The sequence below is a fragment of the Cryptomeria japonica genome, chromosome 5 (assembly GCF_030272615.1).
Source record: "Cryptomeria japonica chromosome 5, Sugi_1.0, whole genome shotgun sequence".
Lineage (NCBI taxonomy): Eukaryota > Viridiplantae > Streptophyta > Pinopsida > Cupressales > Cupressaceae > Cryptomeria > Cryptomeria japonica.
In genome coordinates this window covers 244,882,308-244,903,910 of record NC_081409.1, presented here as the reverse complement: position 1 = coordinate 244,903,910, position 21,603 = coordinate 244,882,308, and the positions used below count along the sequence as shown (strand labels likewise).

At 40.7% G+C, this 21,603-nt stretch overlaps 1 protein-coding gene across 1 annotated transcript in view; it reads right to left on the bottom strand.

Moving 5' to 3' along the window:
* The window catches only part of LOC131064424 (methylthioribose kinase), a 52,834-nt gene extending 31,491 nt beyond the window's left edge, over positions 1–21,343 (bottom strand). The window contains exon 1 of the mRNA XM_057998562.2: positions 20,880–21,343. Coding sequence (XP_057854545.2) covers positions 20,880–21,080 — 201 coding nt within the window. The 5' untranslated portion in view covers positions 21,081–21,343. The remainder of the gene's footprint in view (positions 1–20,879) is intronic.
* Positions 21,344–21,603: the final 260 nt, after the last annotated feature.

Here is a 21,603-nt window from a genome sequence, read left to right as displayed (position 1 = left end):
GGTTGTTGGTTGCATTTGGAAAATCATGAGGTCTTTTGGAATCACAAAGGGGAGTTTCTTTTAATAAAGTCTTGAGTCAGGACGTATTTGCATTGAAGTAGATTAGCTTATTGAACTCACGTATTTTTGTCCTCCAGTTATTATATCTTCACACACTTATAATCTCCGAGTCATTATGGTTTCCAGGCGAAGCTGTGATCAGTGAAAAATCTAAAGTCTAACTTCAGCGCCACCGCAATCCTCAAACCCTAGTGAGTTTCACTACTCACAAGCCAAAAGAATTGATGGAACTAAAAAGCAGTATCAAAAGAAAAGATGAAAAGAAAAAGAAAAAAGAAAATCAAAAGGAGAAAGAAATGAGCTAAAAGGAAATATCAAATTGGCTAAAGGGAGTTTACGAGTAACTCCATCGGGGCTATAGACGCCTGGCTGGCAATGGAGCAATATTCGTGAGCTTGCGGCGATAACCTCGTCAAGACTATGGACGTCTGACTGGCAGCGAGGCTCTATCCAGGATGCTTTTGGAGTCGAGACGAACTACGTAGCTTATCACAGGGGAACCTGAAGATCATGATTGTCTTGTTGAAGGGAATTAACGCATTTGCACACACATGGGTAACTGCGGACTTCATACTTTGTCTCAATATGATGGTCTCTTCTTGTAAGTGTTTCTTAACTCCTGGTTTTGTTGAGGGAGATTTTCTGAGTTTTCTTCTAGAAAGATTGATTCCCAAATGTTTTTCAACATTTCTCAGTGGTGTCGCCAGATGTTGTGACCATTTCACACATCGCCCCATTGCAAATGGGGACCCCCTCTTTTTGCTCGTTTTTCGCTCGCTTTTCGCTTCGCTTTTAGGGTTTTGTTAGTCAGTCAATTGTCTGGATTTAGGGTCAAGCCTTAGGGTTTTAATTACCGTCTTTTCAGGCCAGAATCCAGTCAGTTTTGAGAGCTTTTGAGCTTCTTTTGTAAGAATGCAAATTTTGAATGCAATGATTTCGCCAAGGTGGTCTATTTTCAATTGGAATTTTTTTGAGTGCAGAGCTTAAATTTGTCTGTGTGTTGAAGATGAAGTGTGAATTTTTGTCCAATTGAGTAATTTTGACCAAATTTTGACTTTTTTGATTTTTGATCCCGGGCATGGGGAATGATTTGTTTTCGCCTTGTGAAGTGATTAAATGTGCAAAATCATGATATTTTGGCCTGTAGGAGCAAAATCGCTCCTGTCCCTCAGTGAAGGACCGGAGCTACAAATCAAATTTTGCCTTGTACTTGCAGGATTTTGACGACTTGACAATTTGAAAAGGTCCAAGGAGATGCATTTTATCAAATGAATATAACTTGAAGTGCCGACATGAAGGAGAATGACCCAGAATGCCAAAATCGCTCCTGTCCCTCAGGAAGGGACCAGGGCGAAGTACATTGTAGCTCCCGTCCCTCTCCCAGGGACCAGAGCGATATTCTTCATAGGGCATGTTCTGGACGAAAATCAAGCAAGTTATAAGTTTGAAGGCAAGAAAGACGACGAGATGAACTCATTGAAGATAAATTGAAGATTACCAAATGTCAACAAGGGACCTCAAATGCCTGGTTCGCTCCTCTCGCTCAGGAAGGGACCAGAGCGATTTTTGTCTAAGACAAATTTCTTGCCAAGTTACAACCGATCCCAAGGCATGGATGAATGGAATGGGACGTTACGAATCCGTTGAAGATAATTTTAGAGGTTAGCAATGTGATGTGGAGCCTACAAGAGCAAGATCGCTCCTGTCCCTCTCCAAGGGACCAGGGCGATATCTTAGTTATGTTGCCTTTTCCTCCAAATTCAAGACACTTCAAGGCGAAGAACAAGGTGGTGAGGACATTTTAAGACATCTCCATCAAACACAAAGTTACAAAGGTCGCCAAGTTAAAGAATTTGCATCAAGACACCTAATTCGCTCCTGTCCCTCAGGAAGGGACCAGAGCGAAATTTGCATAAAGGCATAGATTTCGAAAGATTAACAAGCATCAAGTGATTAAGGAAGATCAAGGGATCACGTTTTACCCAATGAGGACAATTGCAAGTTGGAGAACGCAAGCATGAACCCAAAGACTTGAAGTTCGCTCCTGTCCCTCAGGAAGGGACCAGAGCGATATCTATTATATTGGCCAAATCTCTCAAAAATCACGTAAGGTCAAGGTTTTGCAAGGTCGTATGGGGTCCAGGACATGATTAAAAGATGATATTCAAAGGCTTCAAACGTTAAAAGATCCCCAAATTGAACACAGAAGCTATATCGCTCCTGTCCCTCTCCAAGGGACCACGGCGATTTGTATGGGATCCTTCATTTTCCTTCAAATTCATGCCAAGTCAAGGTTTTTCGAGATCACTCAAGGTATAAGGTGTCATTTGAAGATGATGTACAAAGGTTTTGAACGTCAAAGTGTTACCAATTTGTGCAAGGAACTCATATCGCTCCTGTCCTTTGGACAAGGACCAAGGCGATTTTTATTAAAAGACTCATGTTTCGTCAAAATCATGTCAAAAAAGGCAAGTTCATGCTAGATCAAGAACGTCCTTTAAGAGGCAATGAACGAAGAACCAAGGTTGAAAGGTGATGCATTTGGACTAGAGCTTCAAGATCGCTCCTGTCCCTCTCCAAGGGACAAGGGCGATGATCCTTCCAACGTCTAAACGCCTTGTAGAATTCAAGTGGAACGAAAGGGGAGCGAAAGAATAGCATTGTTTGTCCATCATAACAAAGATTGAAGTTCGAAGTCACAAAGATTAAAGAGAAATTATGAGGATCGCCCCTGTCCCTCTCCAAGGGACCAGGGCGATATTTGCCAAAGCATTCATGTTCCTTCGAAGATCATAACAAAACAAGTTACAAAGGGTCTAAAACGCCATTTGGAAGGCAATGAACGAGGAGTTAGAATCAAAAACGAGGAATTTCAAAATAGAAGATAAGGATCGCTCCTGTCCCTCTCCAAGGGACCAGGGCGATATTCTTCCTAACATCAAATGCGCCTTGTAAAGGTTAAATGAAACAAGCATGGAATGAAGAAACAAGGTTATTATTTGCCTCATGATGGAAATTTGAGATCAAAGATGCAAGATTAAGGAAAAACAATGGAGATCGCTCCTGTCCCTCTCCAAGGGACCAGGGCGATAATGGTCATGAGATGCATTTATTCACACATGCAAGACACTCAAGTTCGAAAGACCCAACAAAAATACCGATTTGAACGTAAGGACAGAGACTTTGGACGTCGAAATTGCAAGAATCATGACAAAATTGATGGATCGCTCCTGTCCCTCTCCAAGGGACCAGGGCGATGAGGTACGTATCTTCCATTTTCAAAATTTGGCGCTCAAACATACATTTTTTGAATTTATTTAAAATGCTAAAAAAAAAAAGAAAAATCAATATTTAATGAAAATTAGCATTTAAATATTGCGCTTAATGTTAATTAATTATTTTGCCTTGTAAAAATCGAATTTGTCAATTTAAATGATAAAGGCATTTAATTAATTATTTATTAATTAATAAAAAACCAAGAGGAGCACTAAGATATGGAGGTCGGCCTTGTTATTTATTTAAAAATCGTTTAAATTGCCTTATATTTTACCAAAGTCGGCCTTGGGGTGAATGGAGAGGTGAGCGCTATAAAGGGAGAGGTGAAAATCATTATTTTCACATTATCATTTTTTCATCTCATATGCGATCAAAGGGAGAAGTGCGAATTTATATCCAAGGAAGTGCGAAATTGTGTTTGAAAGTGCGATTTGGAGTTTACAAAGCTAGGTGGTGCAAACTACTATCCAAAGTGGTGCGAGTCCAAGTTTCCATTTGAAGCGAATTGTCAAAGGCATTGAAGAACACGTCAAAAAACTTGAAGGGTGGCGAACTTAATAAGAAGAACGTTGGCTTGAGGAGATCACGTTGAAGATTATATATTTTCAATCTTTTTTGCCTAGGCGAATTTTTCTTTATTTGCATTCTAGAGTTAGCTCTCTATTGAGGTATGGCGATATTTGCTTTATTGTTTTAATTTTTTTAAATTTTAGATCGTCATAGCTTAAATTTTGAATTTTGAATTCCTAGCTCAATCGTTTTATTTTAGGAAATGATAACTCAAAGACTTATCATGAGGTTTCCTAAAGTATTCTCTACTCTATGTTATTTATTGCAATATCTAGCTTCTCATTATGAAATGTTGTGTAGGTATGGCAACCCCAAAGGCGGGAGCATCCACCAGTCGTTCAGCTCTCATGAAAGAAGATCAGAAGACCGAAGAAGTGGAGACTAAGATCGTGTCCAAGTGGAGCAACATTGGAGATACAAACTTAGGCAACTTCAGCACAAAGAAGTTTCGAGAGGTCCCTTACATTGGCAAACCATCACCTGTCGCCCGGAGAATAATCGAGAGTGGCATCATTAAGGCGGCCGGCTTTCCTCCAGCTATTCAGTGCCACGAGTTGATGATCGAGTGTGCTCGTCACTATGATCCACAGTCCAGAACGATCGTGTCCAAAGAGGGAAACACTTTGGCGTACCTTTCAGAGGAAGCTATAAGTGAAGCTTTCCATCTTCCAGAGCACAGGGGCATGATATACAAGAGCATAGAAGGAGCCAGATCAATGTACGAAGATGATCCAGATGCTTGTCTAAGCATTATCAATAAGAACTGGCTACTTAAGAGCCGTCCCCGTCTGAGCAAGGTCCCGAACACACCGCACAGGATTGATTTCCAGGAGGAGTACAGAGATTTAATTACCTTGCTCAACCGAGTTACAGGAGCCCCTCATGCCTTCTATTTTGAGAAGTGGATGTTTTACTTCATCCAGGTGATTGTTCAAGGGAAAGGTACGATACATTGGGCTAGGATGATTAGCCATTGCTTGGACGTACAGTTGAGGAGACTCAAGGCTACTAAGTCCTTCCACATGAGTTCATACGTCATCTATGCCTTGATTAGGAGTGTTGAATACGCAGGACTACCTCACAGAGGAGTGATTGGAAGAGGACCCGGCGAGGTCAGAGCTTGTGATTCCTATGCCTACTTGCATCATCCGCCAGGAAGCAACTATAAGTTGGTTAATGATACTTTCACGATGAACATCACCAGGACGTTGCCAGGTGGAATTCACAACAGATTATCTCAGGATGCCCAGGAATTCATAAAGAGGTACGGTGCTTGGTTCATTCAGTTTCCCAAGTTCACTTATATTAGAGTGCATGGATGTCCTTTACCTCCATACATGTTGCCGAGATATCCGACAGACAGAATTGTGTTACTTGAAGTAACAAGACAGTTGGCAGCATATGTGAAGGCATTCAGACACAGACATCAGAATGGAGTTCCAGTACCTATCATTTTGGGTAACTCAGTTGAGGTATGTCCTAATGCTTTAGCCATGGATGACGCAGAGAAGGACTTAGCCTTGTATTCTTTTTCATCTTTTGCTTTGAGAGAAAGCTTTGATCCACATGGACATTTAGAGGAGACAGTCGGCAGGAAGTTTAGGCATGAGTACCAAATAGAAGATTTTATGATGAATCTCTTAGATGATCTTGAAGTGAAACGGAAAATGCATTCTAGATTGCCTTTGGATTTCATCAGGAAATGCAGGATTTACAGAGTGGCCGACCAAGCTCAGGACAGTGGCAGACATATCCAGTCTTCCTATGATCGAGAAAGCAAAACAATAAGGTTAGATTGGAATGAGCCCGAGGTCGTGGATTTAGATACTTTGATGGCACCAGTCTTGTCTTGTACTCGCAGATGGGTTGACATACAACATCAGAAGTTGAGAGAACAAGGCATAGCCATGACTTTCACTTTGGAAGAGAAACCTGCCGAAGGTGGAGCTAGTGTGAGTGAAGGCAATCCTAATCCTAGAAATTCAGGTGAAGGAAACCTTTGATGTGCCAGTGAGGGCAATCTCCATCCAAGAGGTTCGAAGAGGAAAGAGAGACCTGGAAAGAGAGAATCTTCCAAGAAGAAACAAGAGGCTAACAGAGATCGATCATCCGGTACTTCTTCTAGACCTGAGAAGAGAACAATTCAAGTGGAAGAATCCATGGAATCGATGGTACAGAACGATAGGCAGGAGGAAGGACCGGCACAGCAAGGGTCACCAGATGGATCTCTCCAGGACTATGAGTTAGAAGAAGATAATGAAATAACATCTCCTCCCAGATAGGAAGAAATAGTGCATAAAGAGATACAAGTTCAAGAGACAAGATCGAATATCCCAGATTGGTTGAAGGAAAGATTAACTAAGGTGATCGTAGTAGAGGACGAGGACAATGCAATTGATTTAGAGAGCCTTGTTGGACGCTCACACGAAGTAACAGAGAAGAAGAAGGCTACCAAGATGTCCAAGATGATTCGAGATGAGACTGGATCCAGGAAATTGCAGATAGCTACACCGGCAGTAGACAAATATGAAGGTGAGATCCTAGCAGAGGAATATGATATACAGACATTTGAGCTAGGACCATCTACAGCAGAGCATACTTTAGATGATGCCACCGATTCATTTGAGGCATTGAAAGACAAGCTTAGAGAAGAAATGGAGAAGAACAGAAAGCTTGAGAGAGAGGTCGGTGCATGGAGGACATATTTCAGTCATATCAATGAACCTTTGGGACGTCAGGATCCAGCTAGATCACCAATGCAGGCACTTCCACTTCAATGAATCAATGAGGCAGAAAGATTCAGGAACATGGTCCAACGTACAAGTAATTGGATGGATAGATCTCATACAGTGGCCATAGAGTTTGTAACAAGGATGATGAAGATTATTCATCAAGCTATCCAAGTTCTTGAGATAATCCACAATTTGATGATAACAGTAGCTGCATTTGCCCATACCAAGGATGTCGTCATTCCTGTCTAGAAAGTTATTAGACACACATCCAGGAAAGTTTTAGCGCAAGAGAAGATCTTGGATGGGGAATCTCACAGTTTGTTTCAATGGTCAACCTTACTCCATATTAAGAGTGTTTTCCTCGAGGACATCAGTGTTAGATGTGGCCAAGTTGAGGAGGTGATCAATCCAATCCAGGACAGAGTATTTGAGGTACTTCGTACCATTCTTGGCAGAAGGATCGAGGTCGAGACAGATGTGGATATGCAGGAATTAGAGGATAGAATCAAGGTCATCTTTTGCAAGGACGCAAATGTTACAGATGAGCAATATGATCAGATGTTTGCCACCATGCTCCTGATTGAAAGAACAAAGGAACTTGAATCCACTTGGGACGCAGCTCTTCTAGATGCATTCGATCAGGTCATCCACTTGGAAGAGAGTATGAAGAATCTTCCCGAGATTCCAATTGCAGAAATCGAAGGAATCGTGACAAGATTCATTGCATATGCCAAAAAAGAACATTGGAAAGGGAATAAGGTTCTAGATGAAAGGTTGTTATAGATGACATGGCATCTTATTTGTCATTGGTTTATGTCTCCTAGGTTTTTGTGCCAAATTTAATATCTGGCTATGTATTTAATATTGTTCAGTAAAAAGGAGGCCATTTGTAACAAACCCTAATTAGGGTTTAGGTGTCATGATCTTGACCGTTGATCTACTTTCGATCTGGACCTTTCATTGTAACTGGGGATGCTATTTATACCCCCATTTTTCATTTCATTTGGTAATAGTCAATAGATGATAGTTGATGTAAGAGAGAATAGAGATTAAAGAGATTAGAGTTAGAAGCAATTTTATTTTGTAGCAAGATTGAGTTTTGAAGAGAGGAATTCAAGCAATTATTGTACATGATGACTTGGAAATCAATAAAATATTGAAGTTATGGTGTTTTGTTGCAACTTTCTTGGTTATCTTCATGGTTGTTTAACTTACTTGAATCATGCTCAATCAAAGTAGTGTGTTAGTTTGAAGGACATAGTGTGAGACTTGATCATTGGTAGGATTCGTAATCCAAACCACTAGCTTCTTGTTGATTGTAGGAACGCCTTGCGTGGTCGACTGGAGAATACTTTGAGTCCCTTAATCTTCAATCATTATTGTATCTTGGATATGTACCTTCGTGGTAGTGTCTTTGATCTTTGATGCATTGAATATCATTTTGTTACCTTAGAAGATCGCATCAATTTCAATTGAGTTGTTACCTTATGGCAAAATTGAAGATTGGTTGAATCTTGCCAAGTCTTGTCTACACGAAGTCATTTTTAGGGTTAGATTAGATTAGGCCTCTTTCAAGCCCTACTCTTTTGTTATTTTTGAATAGTTTCTTAGTTTAGCAAATCTTTAGCTTTCGGAATGCGTAAGACCCCTTGAAGGAAACAGCAAATCACATCATACCGCTGGAAGCTTGTCCACACGTAGAGACCCTACTAACAGAACCTTGGAGTCTTCCTAACTGATCCTTTATGCGAATCTTCAGCAGTTAGAGACTATTTTCTCAAGAGAGGATAAGATGCCTATTGGTATTTTATTCTGTGTATGATGGTGTATAAAATACACGTCAACAGTGCCCCACTTAGTAGTAAATGCAATCTTGTATTGGTTTGATTCTTGGACCAAGATCTGATTGTAGCCTGAATACCTATCCAAGAATGAAAATCTTTCCGAGCCACTGACCTTTTGGAGAATTTGCTCCATAGAGGGAAGGGGATAGTGATCCTTGAGGGAGGCTCTATTGAGATCCCTAAAGTCTACACAGAGTCTGATTTCCCCATTCTTCTTCCTTACAGGGACAAGGTTGGCCACCCAGGAGGAGTGCTTGATAGGAAAGATGATATTGGCTTCTATGAGCTTGGTCAACTCCTTCCTCATTAGTGGCTCAATCTTGGGGTTTATTGGCCTTTGTTTCTGTCTTACTGGCTTTGCATCCGGGTTTAGCTCTATGGTATGCTAGGCTAAGCTAGGGTCAAAACCCTTCAAGTCTTCATAGGTCCAAGCAACTATGTCATCATACTCTTGGCAGAGCTTAACAAAGGCCTCCTGCCCGGTTGAGGAACACACCTTGCCCAAGTTCAAGGACCTACCTTCAGCAACAACAACTGGCTTGTAATCACCCCTCTTTGCAACCAAGTTCATCTTCTTCTTCGATTGATCATCTAAATTGAAAATGCCTTCCAAGGTAACTAGACCTTTAGGCAACTTGTTGGAGTTGAGCTGCACGATTTGGTCTCCATATTGGTCTTGCAGCCTAGACTAATTTTTGGCAGAAAACCCTGCTTCATTTTGCAAGAAGTTGACGATCTACTGATCGCTTTCGAACGCTTGCCAATTCACTTGATTGTCCGGGACAGCAGGCCTCACAACAAGTCTGATGTGTTGCTCTTTCTCTCGTGCAACATGCGCTGGTATGTCGAACTGAGCACCAACCGCTGCAAGCCTATCAGCATACTTGTTCTGACCTCTAGGAATGCTCTGGATATTGAAGGCCTCAAATCCTTCAATCAAATCCCAAACCCTGTGTTTGTATGATTTGAGTAGGTTGTTCTTTGCTACGCTTTGGGCTCGGATGTGCTTAACAACCAACTCACTATCTCCAAATACTTGCAGAGATCTGATCTTTCTGCTTTGTGCAAGTTGTAGACCTTGGATCAAGGCTTCATACTCGACGACATTGTTAGTGCAACCAAATTGAAGCCTAAAAAAGAAGAAATATTTCTCCTGCTCAGGAGAAACAAGCATTACCCCGACACCTGCACCATTCTTGTTTCTTGAACCATCAAAAAACATGTTCCATAACCCCTCTGAATCTCCTTGCGTCTTGATGAGGTTAGAGATAGGAGTATCCTCTTCATGGATACAATAGGTGCCAAGCCCAATCTCTTCAGTCTCAGCTAATGGATCAAACTGAAAAGCATTGGCCCATTTGTCCAGCAAGCAATCAGGAACCTCTTGCAAGAGAGTAGCAGGCTCACGGACAGCACACTCTTCCCCCTCTTCATGCAAAGTGCAATTCATGTTTATAGGGCTAAGGGTGTAGGGCTCAATGTGGTTTTGGGCAATGGGTTCTGCCCTTATGGTGACCTTGGTACCATACCTTGTTCGAAATAGCATATGGGACCAATCAGAAGATAGGTACCCACCTATCTTGGCTGTGAAGTCTCTAGACAGGCAGATGGCAAAGAAGGCAGGGAGGTCGATGATCGATACGTCTTGCAAGACAGTGCAACCAGGGCATGCATGCAAGGTTAACTTCAATTTTTTAATCACCCCTGCTGTCTTTATAGAAGTGCCATCTAATTGGACCACCCCTTTGGTCACAGGTTCGTATTCTATGCCAAGAAGATCAGCTACCTTCTTAGGCATGACTGAGCTACTAGCTCCTGAATCTATCATGCAGTTGTGAACCAAGTTATCTCCTATGATTAAGGAGAGATAGAAAGGGGGAGGCTTGCTGATCTTGCTTGAATCTTCCTCCTTGGGTTGCACCAAACTGGTGGATATTACCTTTCCCTTGACTACTGCCTCACCACTTGACTGATCGACGTCCTTCAGTGCCTCCTTAAGCAAATCCCTTTGAGATGGGATTGAAAGGGCCTCCCACATTGTGACGTTGAGGTTGGCCTTCTTCATTTGATCAACTATGTTGAAAGGAACACCAACTGACTTTAGAGGCCCCTTTGAGGCTACAAGGTCTACTTTTTCTCTTTGAACGACCTGGACCTCTTCCTACCTTCTATTCCCTTGCATGGTACTTTGGCTTGTATCATGGACAGCTACATTGGGTGTTGGAGCTTGGACTGATGTTGAAGGTGAGGAAGCCTCCATGGCTCTCTTCTTTGACCTCGCATACTGCAACATGGACTCACCATTTGTTTGGTTCAAACCACAGAATTCTGCCTCCTGCCAATTGACAAAGGTAGAATCCCCTTGTAAGTGAACCTGGGGACCAACACTAGGCTGATTAGGGTCATATTGCTGGCCAAAAGTGGTCGGCTCATCTTGCACCACTAAGGTTTGGGCAAACCCTCCACTTTGGCATACACCTTGGTTGTGTGGCTGATTACATGGTTGACACCAATCTTGCTCTTGGGCAAGGTTATTTTGCATTGGAACTATTGCCTTTGAGTTGCTTGCGTTAGTGGGGTTCACACTATTCAAAGGCCTGGCATTGCTCCATTGGTTTTTCCCTTGAAAGGGTGGCATGTTTTGTTGATAATTTTGACCTTGTGTTTGGTAAGGTCTATTATACTGAGTTTGTTGTCTTTTTAGTGCCACCAATTCATTGCCAAAGTTTTGTAATAGAGCCTTGACCTCATGGAGCTCATTAGAGGACGTAGATGGCGTGGATGGTTGACTTGCAGGTGCCATGGGAATAGGAGCCAAGGTTGGTTGTTGAGTAGGAGCTTCTAGGAAGAGAGGCATTGGAGGCCTTGGAGCTATCTTCCCAGCATGGATCAAACAATTTTCTGCTCTTATGGCTATGTCATATGCACCCGGTAGAGAGGCTCCACCCATCGATTGTACCATGACAGCTATATCGTTGTTAAAAGCTCTAAGATAATACAAGAAGGCATGATTTGGGGATGGCTTCACTAGAGCAGGAATCCTATTCCATGTCTTATGAAATCTGAAGTTGAAGTCTCCCATGAACTCGTGGGGTGCCCTCTTGATCGTAGTTAACTGCTCCACAAGTGATAGGTGATCACTTTTGTCTTCAAAATGGTTGCACAATTTCTCCCCCAATTCGTCCCAATTGTGAATGGAGCTAGAGGGCAACCCTCTTTATCACTGCAAGGCTTTGCCTTTCAAGAATGTGGCCAAGAGTCTGACAGCAACATCATCCTGAGTGATGTTATGGACGGAGCAGATGTTTGCAATGTCTTGAATGTGCTCAATGGGTGTAGTAGCTATTTCACCAGTGAAGTATGGTATACTCTTCAACGCAGCCACTGGTATGTCATTCCATTGAGTCAAAATAAGGGGACTCCCCCCATTGAAGGTAACAAAGTCTTGATTTCTTGCCATGTGAAACAATGGTCTATTGATATGAGTGGTGGGAGCCCTTGATAGAAAAGGTCTTGTAAATGGAGGAGTAGAACGAGACTTGGGAGATGGAGTGTTTACAACCTCGTCACCCCTGACTGGTGATAATGAAGGTCTACCTCTCCTCCTTCTAGATCCTGCAGATGGAAGCTCTAGGAATTGAAAACTGCCCCTAGAAGACACCCTTGTATGAATTCTGGGCATGAAATCCGCAACCGACCTCAGAAGTTCGAAGGTCCAGAGTTGCGAAGTATGACCACTCCAGCACCTCGGGAGCTTGGACGTCCTGAAGTTGGAAGTTCGGGAGTTCGGAACCTGGGAGTTCCGGGACCCTGGGAGTTCCGGGCTTCCGGGCCTAGCACCTCGGAACCTGGGGGTTCCGGGGTAACATGGCTTTACTGACTTCGAAACCTGGGGGTTTCGGGGTTCCGGAGTAAGCAGAGTTACGATGACTTGGGAACCTGGGGGTTCCGGGGTCCCAGAGTTATGAACTTTGTGTGAGCACGAACTGGTCCTTGAGCAGAGTCGCCAAGTGCTTGAGAGATGACTGCCTCTAAAGGCCAAAACACTAAGAATAGCACTAAATCCTTAGCATGTGAATTGAATAAGTCCCATTGGGCGTGCCAAAAACTGTTATCACAAAAGCTTGCACCCTTGCTGAGCTATCAACTCAGCAACCTTGTGAAACATTGAAACAACCCCGAAGTGTGGGACCTTGTACAAGGGGGTTGAATCTCCGGAGAAGGTCGGCTTCCTTCTCAATCCAGGTGCAGGTGTTGAACCAACTCAACACTTAAAAACTAACTCCTAGGCCTATCCTAACAACTTGCAGAGGAAAGGAAGAGAGAATTGCTTAAAATGAAAGGAGGTGATGCACCAAGAAGAGATTGTTTCTCTCCCTACCGAAATGACACAAGTAATTAACTGAAACACCCTGAAGATGCACAACTTTCAGTTGTATGAGTAACCCCAATGCATAGATGAAGGTTAGAATCCACTGAATGCCAAGAGGGGAGAAGGATTCCCACAGTCACACTCAGAAAACCAGTTAACACGGCATATATGAAGAGAAAGAGCCACAACATGTACCTATGATGAAGGTAAGAAAGCATAAACAACATACATAGGTTGAAAGAAGGCAAGAATAGTGTTTTTTAATTAACTATAAGGCGAAAAGCCAATCTTACAGTTGCAGAAAATGCAAAAATTACAAGTCTTCAAGAGAAGAGAAGAGCATAAGAAAGCTCAAGGCAACAGGGAGAGAACCCTCTACAATGAGGCTTAACAACCTTATATAGAAAAATGGGTTACAATGGTGATCATGACCCCTGCATATCAGTTTGGAAGTGCAGGGAAGTGCATGCACCTAACTTGTACATACAAGCAACCTAGCCATACCTCCAAAGGCAATGCTGAGGAAGATAGATTGACTGACCTTCCAAAGTCAGTCATGACATAAGTCACCCAGCATGGCCCCGTACCTCCCTTGATGGAAATCCTGCCAAAAACATTAAATGCACCCTTGTGGCTCCACAAAAAAAAGTGCATAAATCACCAAAATTGTCGGAGCATTTAAAGCCTTGAGTGTCGATCACGCCATCGGGAAGTGTTGCAAGCCAGAAGCAAGTTTGGAAAACTTTGAGGACCGGAGTCACCGTAGTTGGGGAACTTCGGGGTCCGAGGTCACCGTAGTTGGGGAACTTCGGGGTCCAGGGTCACCGTAGTTGGACAAGGAACTTCGGAACCTGGGGGTTTCGGAGTTCCGGGGTAACTTCGGAGACCAGAGTCACCGTAGTTGGGGAACTTCGGGGACCGGGGTCACTGTAGTTGGGGAACTTCGGAGACCGGAGTCACCGTAGTTGGACAAGGAACTTGGGAACCTGGGGGTTCCGGAATTCCGGGGTTGAAGGTTAAGGAACTTGGGAACCTGGGGGTTCCAGAGTTCTGGGGGAGAAGAATAGAAGAAAAGCTAAGGGAAGGAAGGGAACTTCGGAAACCTGGAGTTCCGGAGTTCTAGAGCAGGAAAGAAAGAGGCTAAGGCAAAGAAACTTGGAACCTCGGGGTTCCGGAGTTTCGGAGAAGAGAAAGAGAGGGCCAAGGAACTTTCGACAAGGCAACACTTCAAACCATGATTTCACCGCTTTTCTCTTTGATCAACTGGGCAGCGTTGGTCCATGGAACATATCTCTGATAGGTTCTCACTGGTGGACCAAGGGTGTCATAAAATGACAACAGTATCATGGTTACAAAAAGGACATCAATTGTTAGTAAATGAGCAAGCTTATGTTGATTTTCAGATTGGAAGTTATAAAGATAATGTGTTATGTGATATAATGCCTATGGATGTGTGCCATGTATTGCTTGGAAGACTGCAGCAATTTGACAAGAAGGCAATGCACAATGGAAGGGAGAACACCTACACAATTGAGAAAGATGGAGTGAAACATACTTTGATGCCAATGAAGGAGCAAGAAGCAGGCAACAACAATAGTAGCGGCAGCAAGGTAATGTTGGTAAGTGCTAAGGAATTCATCCATGAAATGAAGAATGAAGGAGTAGGATTTGCTTTGGTTCTTAAACCTAGACAAGTGTTTACTACCAGGAAACTTGATGATTTACCTCCTGAAGTGCAAGGTATTTTGAATGAGCATTTGGGAATTGTTGCAGCTGATTTGCCTAGTGAGTTGCCACCTATGAGAAGCATTAGCCAACATATGGATTTGATCCCAAGAGCTAGCCTACCAAACAAGGTAGCCTATAGGTTGACACCTATGGAAAATGAAGAGATAAGGAAGCAAGAGGAGGATCTCTTGAAGAAGGGTTTGATAAGGAAAAGCCTAAGTCCTTGTGTTGTTCCTACGGTGCTTGTACCAAAGAAAGGAGGAACTAGCGTATGTGCATTGGTTCAAGGGCCATAAATAAGATTACTATAAGATATAGGTTTCCCATTCCTAGAATAGAAGATTTAATGGATTGCTTAAATGGTGCTAAGTATTTTTCTAAGATAGACTTGAAAAGTGGCTACCACCAAATAAGAATCAGACTGGGGGATGAATGGAAGACAGCCTTTAAGACTAGTGATGGTTTGTATGAATGGCTGGTTATGCCTTTTGGATTGTCCAATGCACCCAGCACTTTTATGAGAATAATGAATGAGGTGTTGAAACCATTCCTTGGTAAGTTCATGATTGTATATTTGGATGATATTCTGGTGTTTAGCAGGTGTAAAGAAGAGCATTTAGAGCATTTGAGGCAAGTATTGAGGAGGCTACATGAGGAGAAGTTGCAGATAAATCTCAAGAAGTGTGTCTTTTTGCAGACCGAACTGATTTACTTGGGCTTTGTGGTGTCCAAGAATGGACTAAAGATGGATAAGGAAAAAGTTCAAGCCAGACTTGATTGGCCCACACCAAAAAGTGTAATGGAGGTAAGGAGTTTTCATGGGTTAGCAAGTTTTTACAAAAAAATTCATAAGAAATATCAATCATGTTGTTGCTCCTCTTTGAGACTATTAAGGGGAATAAGAGGCATTTTCAATGGACTAGGAAGGCTGAAGAAATTTTTAAATTTCTTGAACAAAGGGTAAGTGAGCAACCCATTCTTGCTTTGCCTGATTTTGACAAAGTGTTTCAAGTGGAGTGTGATGCAAGTGGATTAACTATTGGGGCAGTCCTAAGTCAAGAAGGTAAACCTGTAACATACTTTAGTGAGAAACTAAATGAGGCTAAAAGGAAGTGTTCGTCTTATGATTTGAAATTTTATGCTTTGGTTCAGTCCTTAAAGAAATGGAGACATTATTTGCTTCCAAAAGAATTCATTGTGTATACAGATAATCATGCTCTACAATTTATTAACAGCCAACACAAGTTGAATCAAAGACATGCTAAGTGGGTTGAATATCTCCAAAGTTTTAACTTTGTTTTGAAACATAAAAGTGGGCAAATGAATAAAGTTGCTGATGCTCTAAGTCGAAAGAGTTTGTTGCTTTGTGAAATGTAAACTAACAATGTGGGTTTTGAAAGTTTGAAGGGGTTGTATGCAGATGATGCGGATTTTAAGGAAGCATTCGCAGCTTGTGGTGATCCTATTTGCAAGAATCAAGAGCCATGGGTGGACTATATGATTTAGGAAGGTTTCTTGTTCAAGGGGAACAAGTTGTGCATACCTAGAGGATCCATGAGAGACAATTTGTTGCAGGAAAAGCATTGTGGCAGCCTCGTTGGTCATTTTGGACAAGACAAGACTTCTTTGCAATTGAGTACTCATTATTACTGGCTTAAGATGCAAGCGGATGTCAAGAAATATGTAGAAAGGTGTAGAATTTGTCAATATGCAAAGGGAAATAGACAAAATGTTGGATTGTATCAACCACTACCGGTTCCATCTAGGCCTTGGGACTCAGTGAGTATGGATTTTGTTTTGGGTTTGCCTCGAACTCAAAGGGGCAATGATTCGATTTTTGTTGTTGTGGATAGATTTTCAAAGATGGTTCATTTTATACCCTGCAAGAAAACTAGTGATGCTACCAATATTGCGAATTTGTTTTTCAAAGAGGTGGTGAGATGCATGGCATTCCACAGAGTATTGTCCCAGATCGTGATTCAAAGTTTGTGGGGCATTTCTGGAGGACACTCTGGAAGAAGCTAGGCACTATAATGTACCCTACTTGATCTATTTCAATATCACTTAAATTGATTGATATTCTTCAATTAGTTATTAACAAGTTCTTATTTATTTTCCTCATTAGATGATTAATTTCATTATTTATAGTTCTCAATATAGATATCATACCCTGCTACTAGTTCAGTTTTATGGAAGAAGGGTTTATGTATGTTACTAAAGCGCTTAGAGACCAAATACAATAGGTTCCCTCAAAATTTACAGATCCAAGCCCTTACCTATCTTGGGTCTATACCCTCAAGGCTTATGGGTCGCTGATCCCCACCCTATCTTGGGACTTAACCAATTGCTTGGATTTAGACTGCCCCTGTTTGGAACATCTCATTCTCATCTTCTTAAATACTGACAGTAATAACATGATTTAGACTATAAGTATACTAAATTCTTATGTATTATGAATATATAAGTGAAATTAAGTATGACTGTCATACATATTGCAGTCTATATTAATATTACTACTACTACTAAATTCTGCATAAGAACATTATCGGGTTTCATATATTAAGCATACTTATTAAACACATCCCCATGCATACCACCAAGAACAAGGATGTTACTGCCTGTAACTTAATAACAGTTCTCATTTGATCCGATCCATGGTGATGTCACTAGATGCTTTTGATTCCTTCCCTTTATATCTCTCAATGTGAGGGAGGGGTCACACCTCTTAATGTATGTCCTTTGGCAAGAGACACACCCTTTCACCATTAGCACCCTTTGAAAGAGTGCAACTCTTCATTCTTTCTGCCCTTTGAAAGGGGCACAACATTCCACAATCAGATCTGCACTTCTTCTTTAAATAAGATCTGCACTTCTCATTTCTCAAATTCTTCCCCCCTCAAATGAGTTTCTCTTCTCCCTTTTATATCTCACGTTTGAGGGAGTCACAACTTATCATTTCATGCCTTTTGACCTTTCATTAACTTTAATAAAATTTTAATTATATTTCATTATATTCTTTTATATTTTTATTTTTATTTTTATTTTTATATTTATTCTTTTGTATTTTAATTTTATTATTATTTATTATTAAATTATATTTCAAAGTAGGGACATTACAGGCACAAATTTGAGTTTTAGTTCTGCATATCATCCACAAACGGATGGTCAAACAGAGGTTGTTAATTGAAGCCTTGGTAATATGTTGAGATGCATTGTTGGGGAGACACCAAGCAATTGGGATCTAGCCTTGGCTCAAGCTGAGTTTGCATTTAATGATTCTCCCAATCGAAGGAAGCACATGCTTCAGTCCTATTTATATTGTATATGGTATGCATCCACGGGGTGTGTTTGAATTGAGGGATCTTGGTAATATGGAAAAATGAAGTGCCGATGGAGAAGACTTTGCTACAGTCATCCATGATCTCCATGAGGAAGTAAAGATGAATATTGAAGAGCACAATCTTCATTACAAACAAAATTCTGATAAGAAGCGAAGGGAACTTCACTATTAGGTGGGTGACCTTGTCTTGGCTCATCTTAGAAAGGAGAGGTTTCCTGTTGGAGTTTACAACAAGCTTCAGATGAAGAAAGTGGGACCTTGTAAAGTCATCAGAAAATTCTCTGCCAATGCTTATGAAATAGCTCTGCCCTCAGATTTGGGCACTCGCCTATTTTTAATGTGGCAGACCTCTATCCATACAGAGGAGATGGGCAGGAAGCTGAATCAGACACAGAGATACCGGTCAGTCTGAAACAGCGAGGAACTACTTCTACCTCATCAGAAATAGAAAGCATTCTTGAGAAGCAATGTTGAAGAAGACCCGGGGCAAGGAATACTATAGATATCTAGTTAAGTGGCAGCATCGACCAGTGGAGGATGCTTCTTGGCTCACTGAACCAGAAATCATTAAACTGGCTCATACTGTTGCAGATTTCATGAGCAGGAGCTCATGATTCTTTCTCCACCTGGGGAGTTTGATGCAGGGGCACCCCCTTGCGTTCTTGTTTTCTTTCTCTGTGTTTTATTTTTCTTTCAGTTTTGGGTTCAGTTGTGTTTGTTTCTGTTCCTGTCACACTGAGACAGGAAGACCTGAAGTGACTAGAAACTACGACCGAGCAGTAAGAAACAGTTTCAACTGCCCATGGTGGCAGTCGGTTGCCAAGGCCACGGGGGTGGTCATTTACCAACCACCTTCTGCCTATTTGAAGCGCTTGGCCAATGAATCGGGGGTTGGCTGCAAAAGGAAAAAGAAGGGGTCAAAGGATAGAACCCGACCAAGGGAAATCTGGCAGCGCTCGACTGATGGAATTGAAGGATCACCTTGTGGATGTTCAGGCAGTAGAAATCTGAATGTAGTCTTGTGTCTGCAACATAAGATAAGTCGACTTCTGTGTAGGTCGAGTTTCTGTGTAAAGACTATGGAATTAACATGTTTTTGTAACTGTGACATTGTCAACGTTTAATAGTCCTGAACATTGGTTGTAGTTGGACTCAAACTGTTGTTCTGTTGTCGTGATGCTAATACTCATGAGGGTGCATTTCTGAACGTAATGGTAGATTAAGCAATGTCTGAATCACTTGTATATGTTGATATTTCTGTGTTGAATCTCTTTAAAGGAAGTGTTTCTTGTCTAAGAACCAGTTCTGTTCCTGTCTTGGTTTGATCGACAAGGTTGTTTCCATCACCAAGACATGTCCTACAACTTTTTTTTACAACAATCAAAGCATTTTGAAGCTTAATCAAAATCCTACTTTTCATGAGTGCACAAAACACATTGAGAATCAATGCCACTAGATCTGCGAACACATCTACTTTTCTCTAGTATTGTTACACTCGAGCAAATTTACCAAATCTCTTGCAACAATGAAGTTTGACACTTTTTGAACTTTCTTGATTTGTTCTCTTGGACATATGATATAATAAGGGGGGGATTGTTGGAATATTATAATTATATAATATTAAATCACAACACCATTGTAATAATAATTAAAAATTGTAATATGCAAATATTATTAACACAAATAAACACCATAATAGATGGTTATAGTTAGTTCTTAGGGTATCACTGGCCTGGTTGGTTATTTACCAACCATTATAAAATATAATGTATATATTACTACCTCCTCTCAATAATACATTGCTCATTCCTTCTCAATTTGAATAATCCTTGATAGTGATAGACTGTAAAAATGGGATCTTATTCATAATACATTTGATATCTTTGTACAGCTAAAAAGAACTTATAATATGGTGAAAAGATCTAGTGTTAATGGTTGTTTCAGTGTTGTCTATTGGAATATTGCCAATTCTTTGGATAAGGATGTTAAGTCTTTCATTGGCAATATGATAAAAAGTGTGGCAGTATTTGATTGTTGTAGACATTATGTGATGCATGATACTCTTATATGTTATGGTCTGTTATCACGGTTTTTTCCCTATTTGACCTTTATTATATCTGGTTATTTGATGTACTATTTGGGTGGTTTGGTTTTAATTGGTTGAGGTGGATGGGATAATTTTTGTGACAGCCTCTTTTTTGAGTTTTGTGTCAGGTGTGATGAGTATTAGTTATCTTTGCAATCAACTGCTCAAAGGAGCTATAATTGTAAACTATTTACCAAAGTTTGTTTGATTCTCTTAATTTAAGATATTAGCCCTAGAATAGAATCCTTGAAATCTAATGCCTAAAAGATAAGATCAGATGACCTGTAATGCTTTCTCTGTAAAAATCATCTGTGATACTGAAAGCAGAGTGTTTAATATGACTTCTAGAAAGGAGTTTTTAAACGAGGGTTCAGTTTCAGAAAACAAATACCCAAAACTTTGCCTGATTAGCTGCTATAAGATTTCACCTACTAAACAATGACTAAATCGTTGCCCACACCCACGTACACACTTCGGCATGCTCTATCCTAATAAAAAATAAAACAGAGCAGAATGGATCTGAAAAGACACTGTAAATGAAAGCAGCGCATAGATATCCATGTAAAAAAGTGTTTTCATTTATGTATTTTCAATAAGAGGATAAACGAAAAAAATAAAAATAAATCGAGTAACGCCCACATTTCAATTTGCATACTGAGCTCTAATCACTCACAGAATGAATCCCAAAACCACGTAAGGTAAAGGAAAACACAGATAAATTCTCTTATCACTAAGAGAGTTAATCCTAAAACCAAGTAAATGAATTCAAAACATAAATAAACTTTCAACCAGAGTATTAATTTCTGATTCTTCAATCTGACAACAAATAACAATAATTGAATGGACTAAAGACCGGATGAAATGTAAATACCTGTTTCAAAACAAAGGATCCTTTAGGTCCAGTGATAATATAAACAAAATTGAGATTGCCATCACCCACTTCTTTGACATTAAGCTCTTCGGGATTGCTGTATCCTGCCTTTTGTGCTAAAGTGGGTGTGCTGTTAATGTAATCTATAAGGCTTCCTTTTTCATCCAATTTAGAGAAGCTTTCAAATGTTTTGCTACTCATCTCTGCTATCAGGGAGTTGGATGCCAACAAGATTGGATTATCGATATAAGTTATAAATTCAGTGGTGCGATTTAGAGTCTAAAAATTTTGCCCAATCAATGAATGTGCTTCCTGATGTAATTTAGAGACTAAGTTTTGCAATATTCAAAGAATGTGGTCATTAAGGGATTACATCGGTACTGTGAAGGATCATGCTTGACCATGTGCAAAATTCTTCGAGGAGATAAATCATTATCATCAAGAATCATGCTTTACTTTAACAATTATTATTATCACGATATTAAATTCCTTTTTAAATAGGGGCCCTATTTTTGGGGAGTCTAATTGATAGCTTCGTATTTTTCAATTGTAAAATGAAAAGAATTTTGGGTTCTTTACCTTTGAGGTGGGGATACAAGAAATTCATTTTTATTAAGGTGGTAAAAAAAAAAAATTATCTCCTTGCGAAGCAAGGAAGGAAAAATCACTATTAATCTCAGTCCCAACCTAGAATGAATCAAATCGTGGTGAGCTTGAAGGCTTG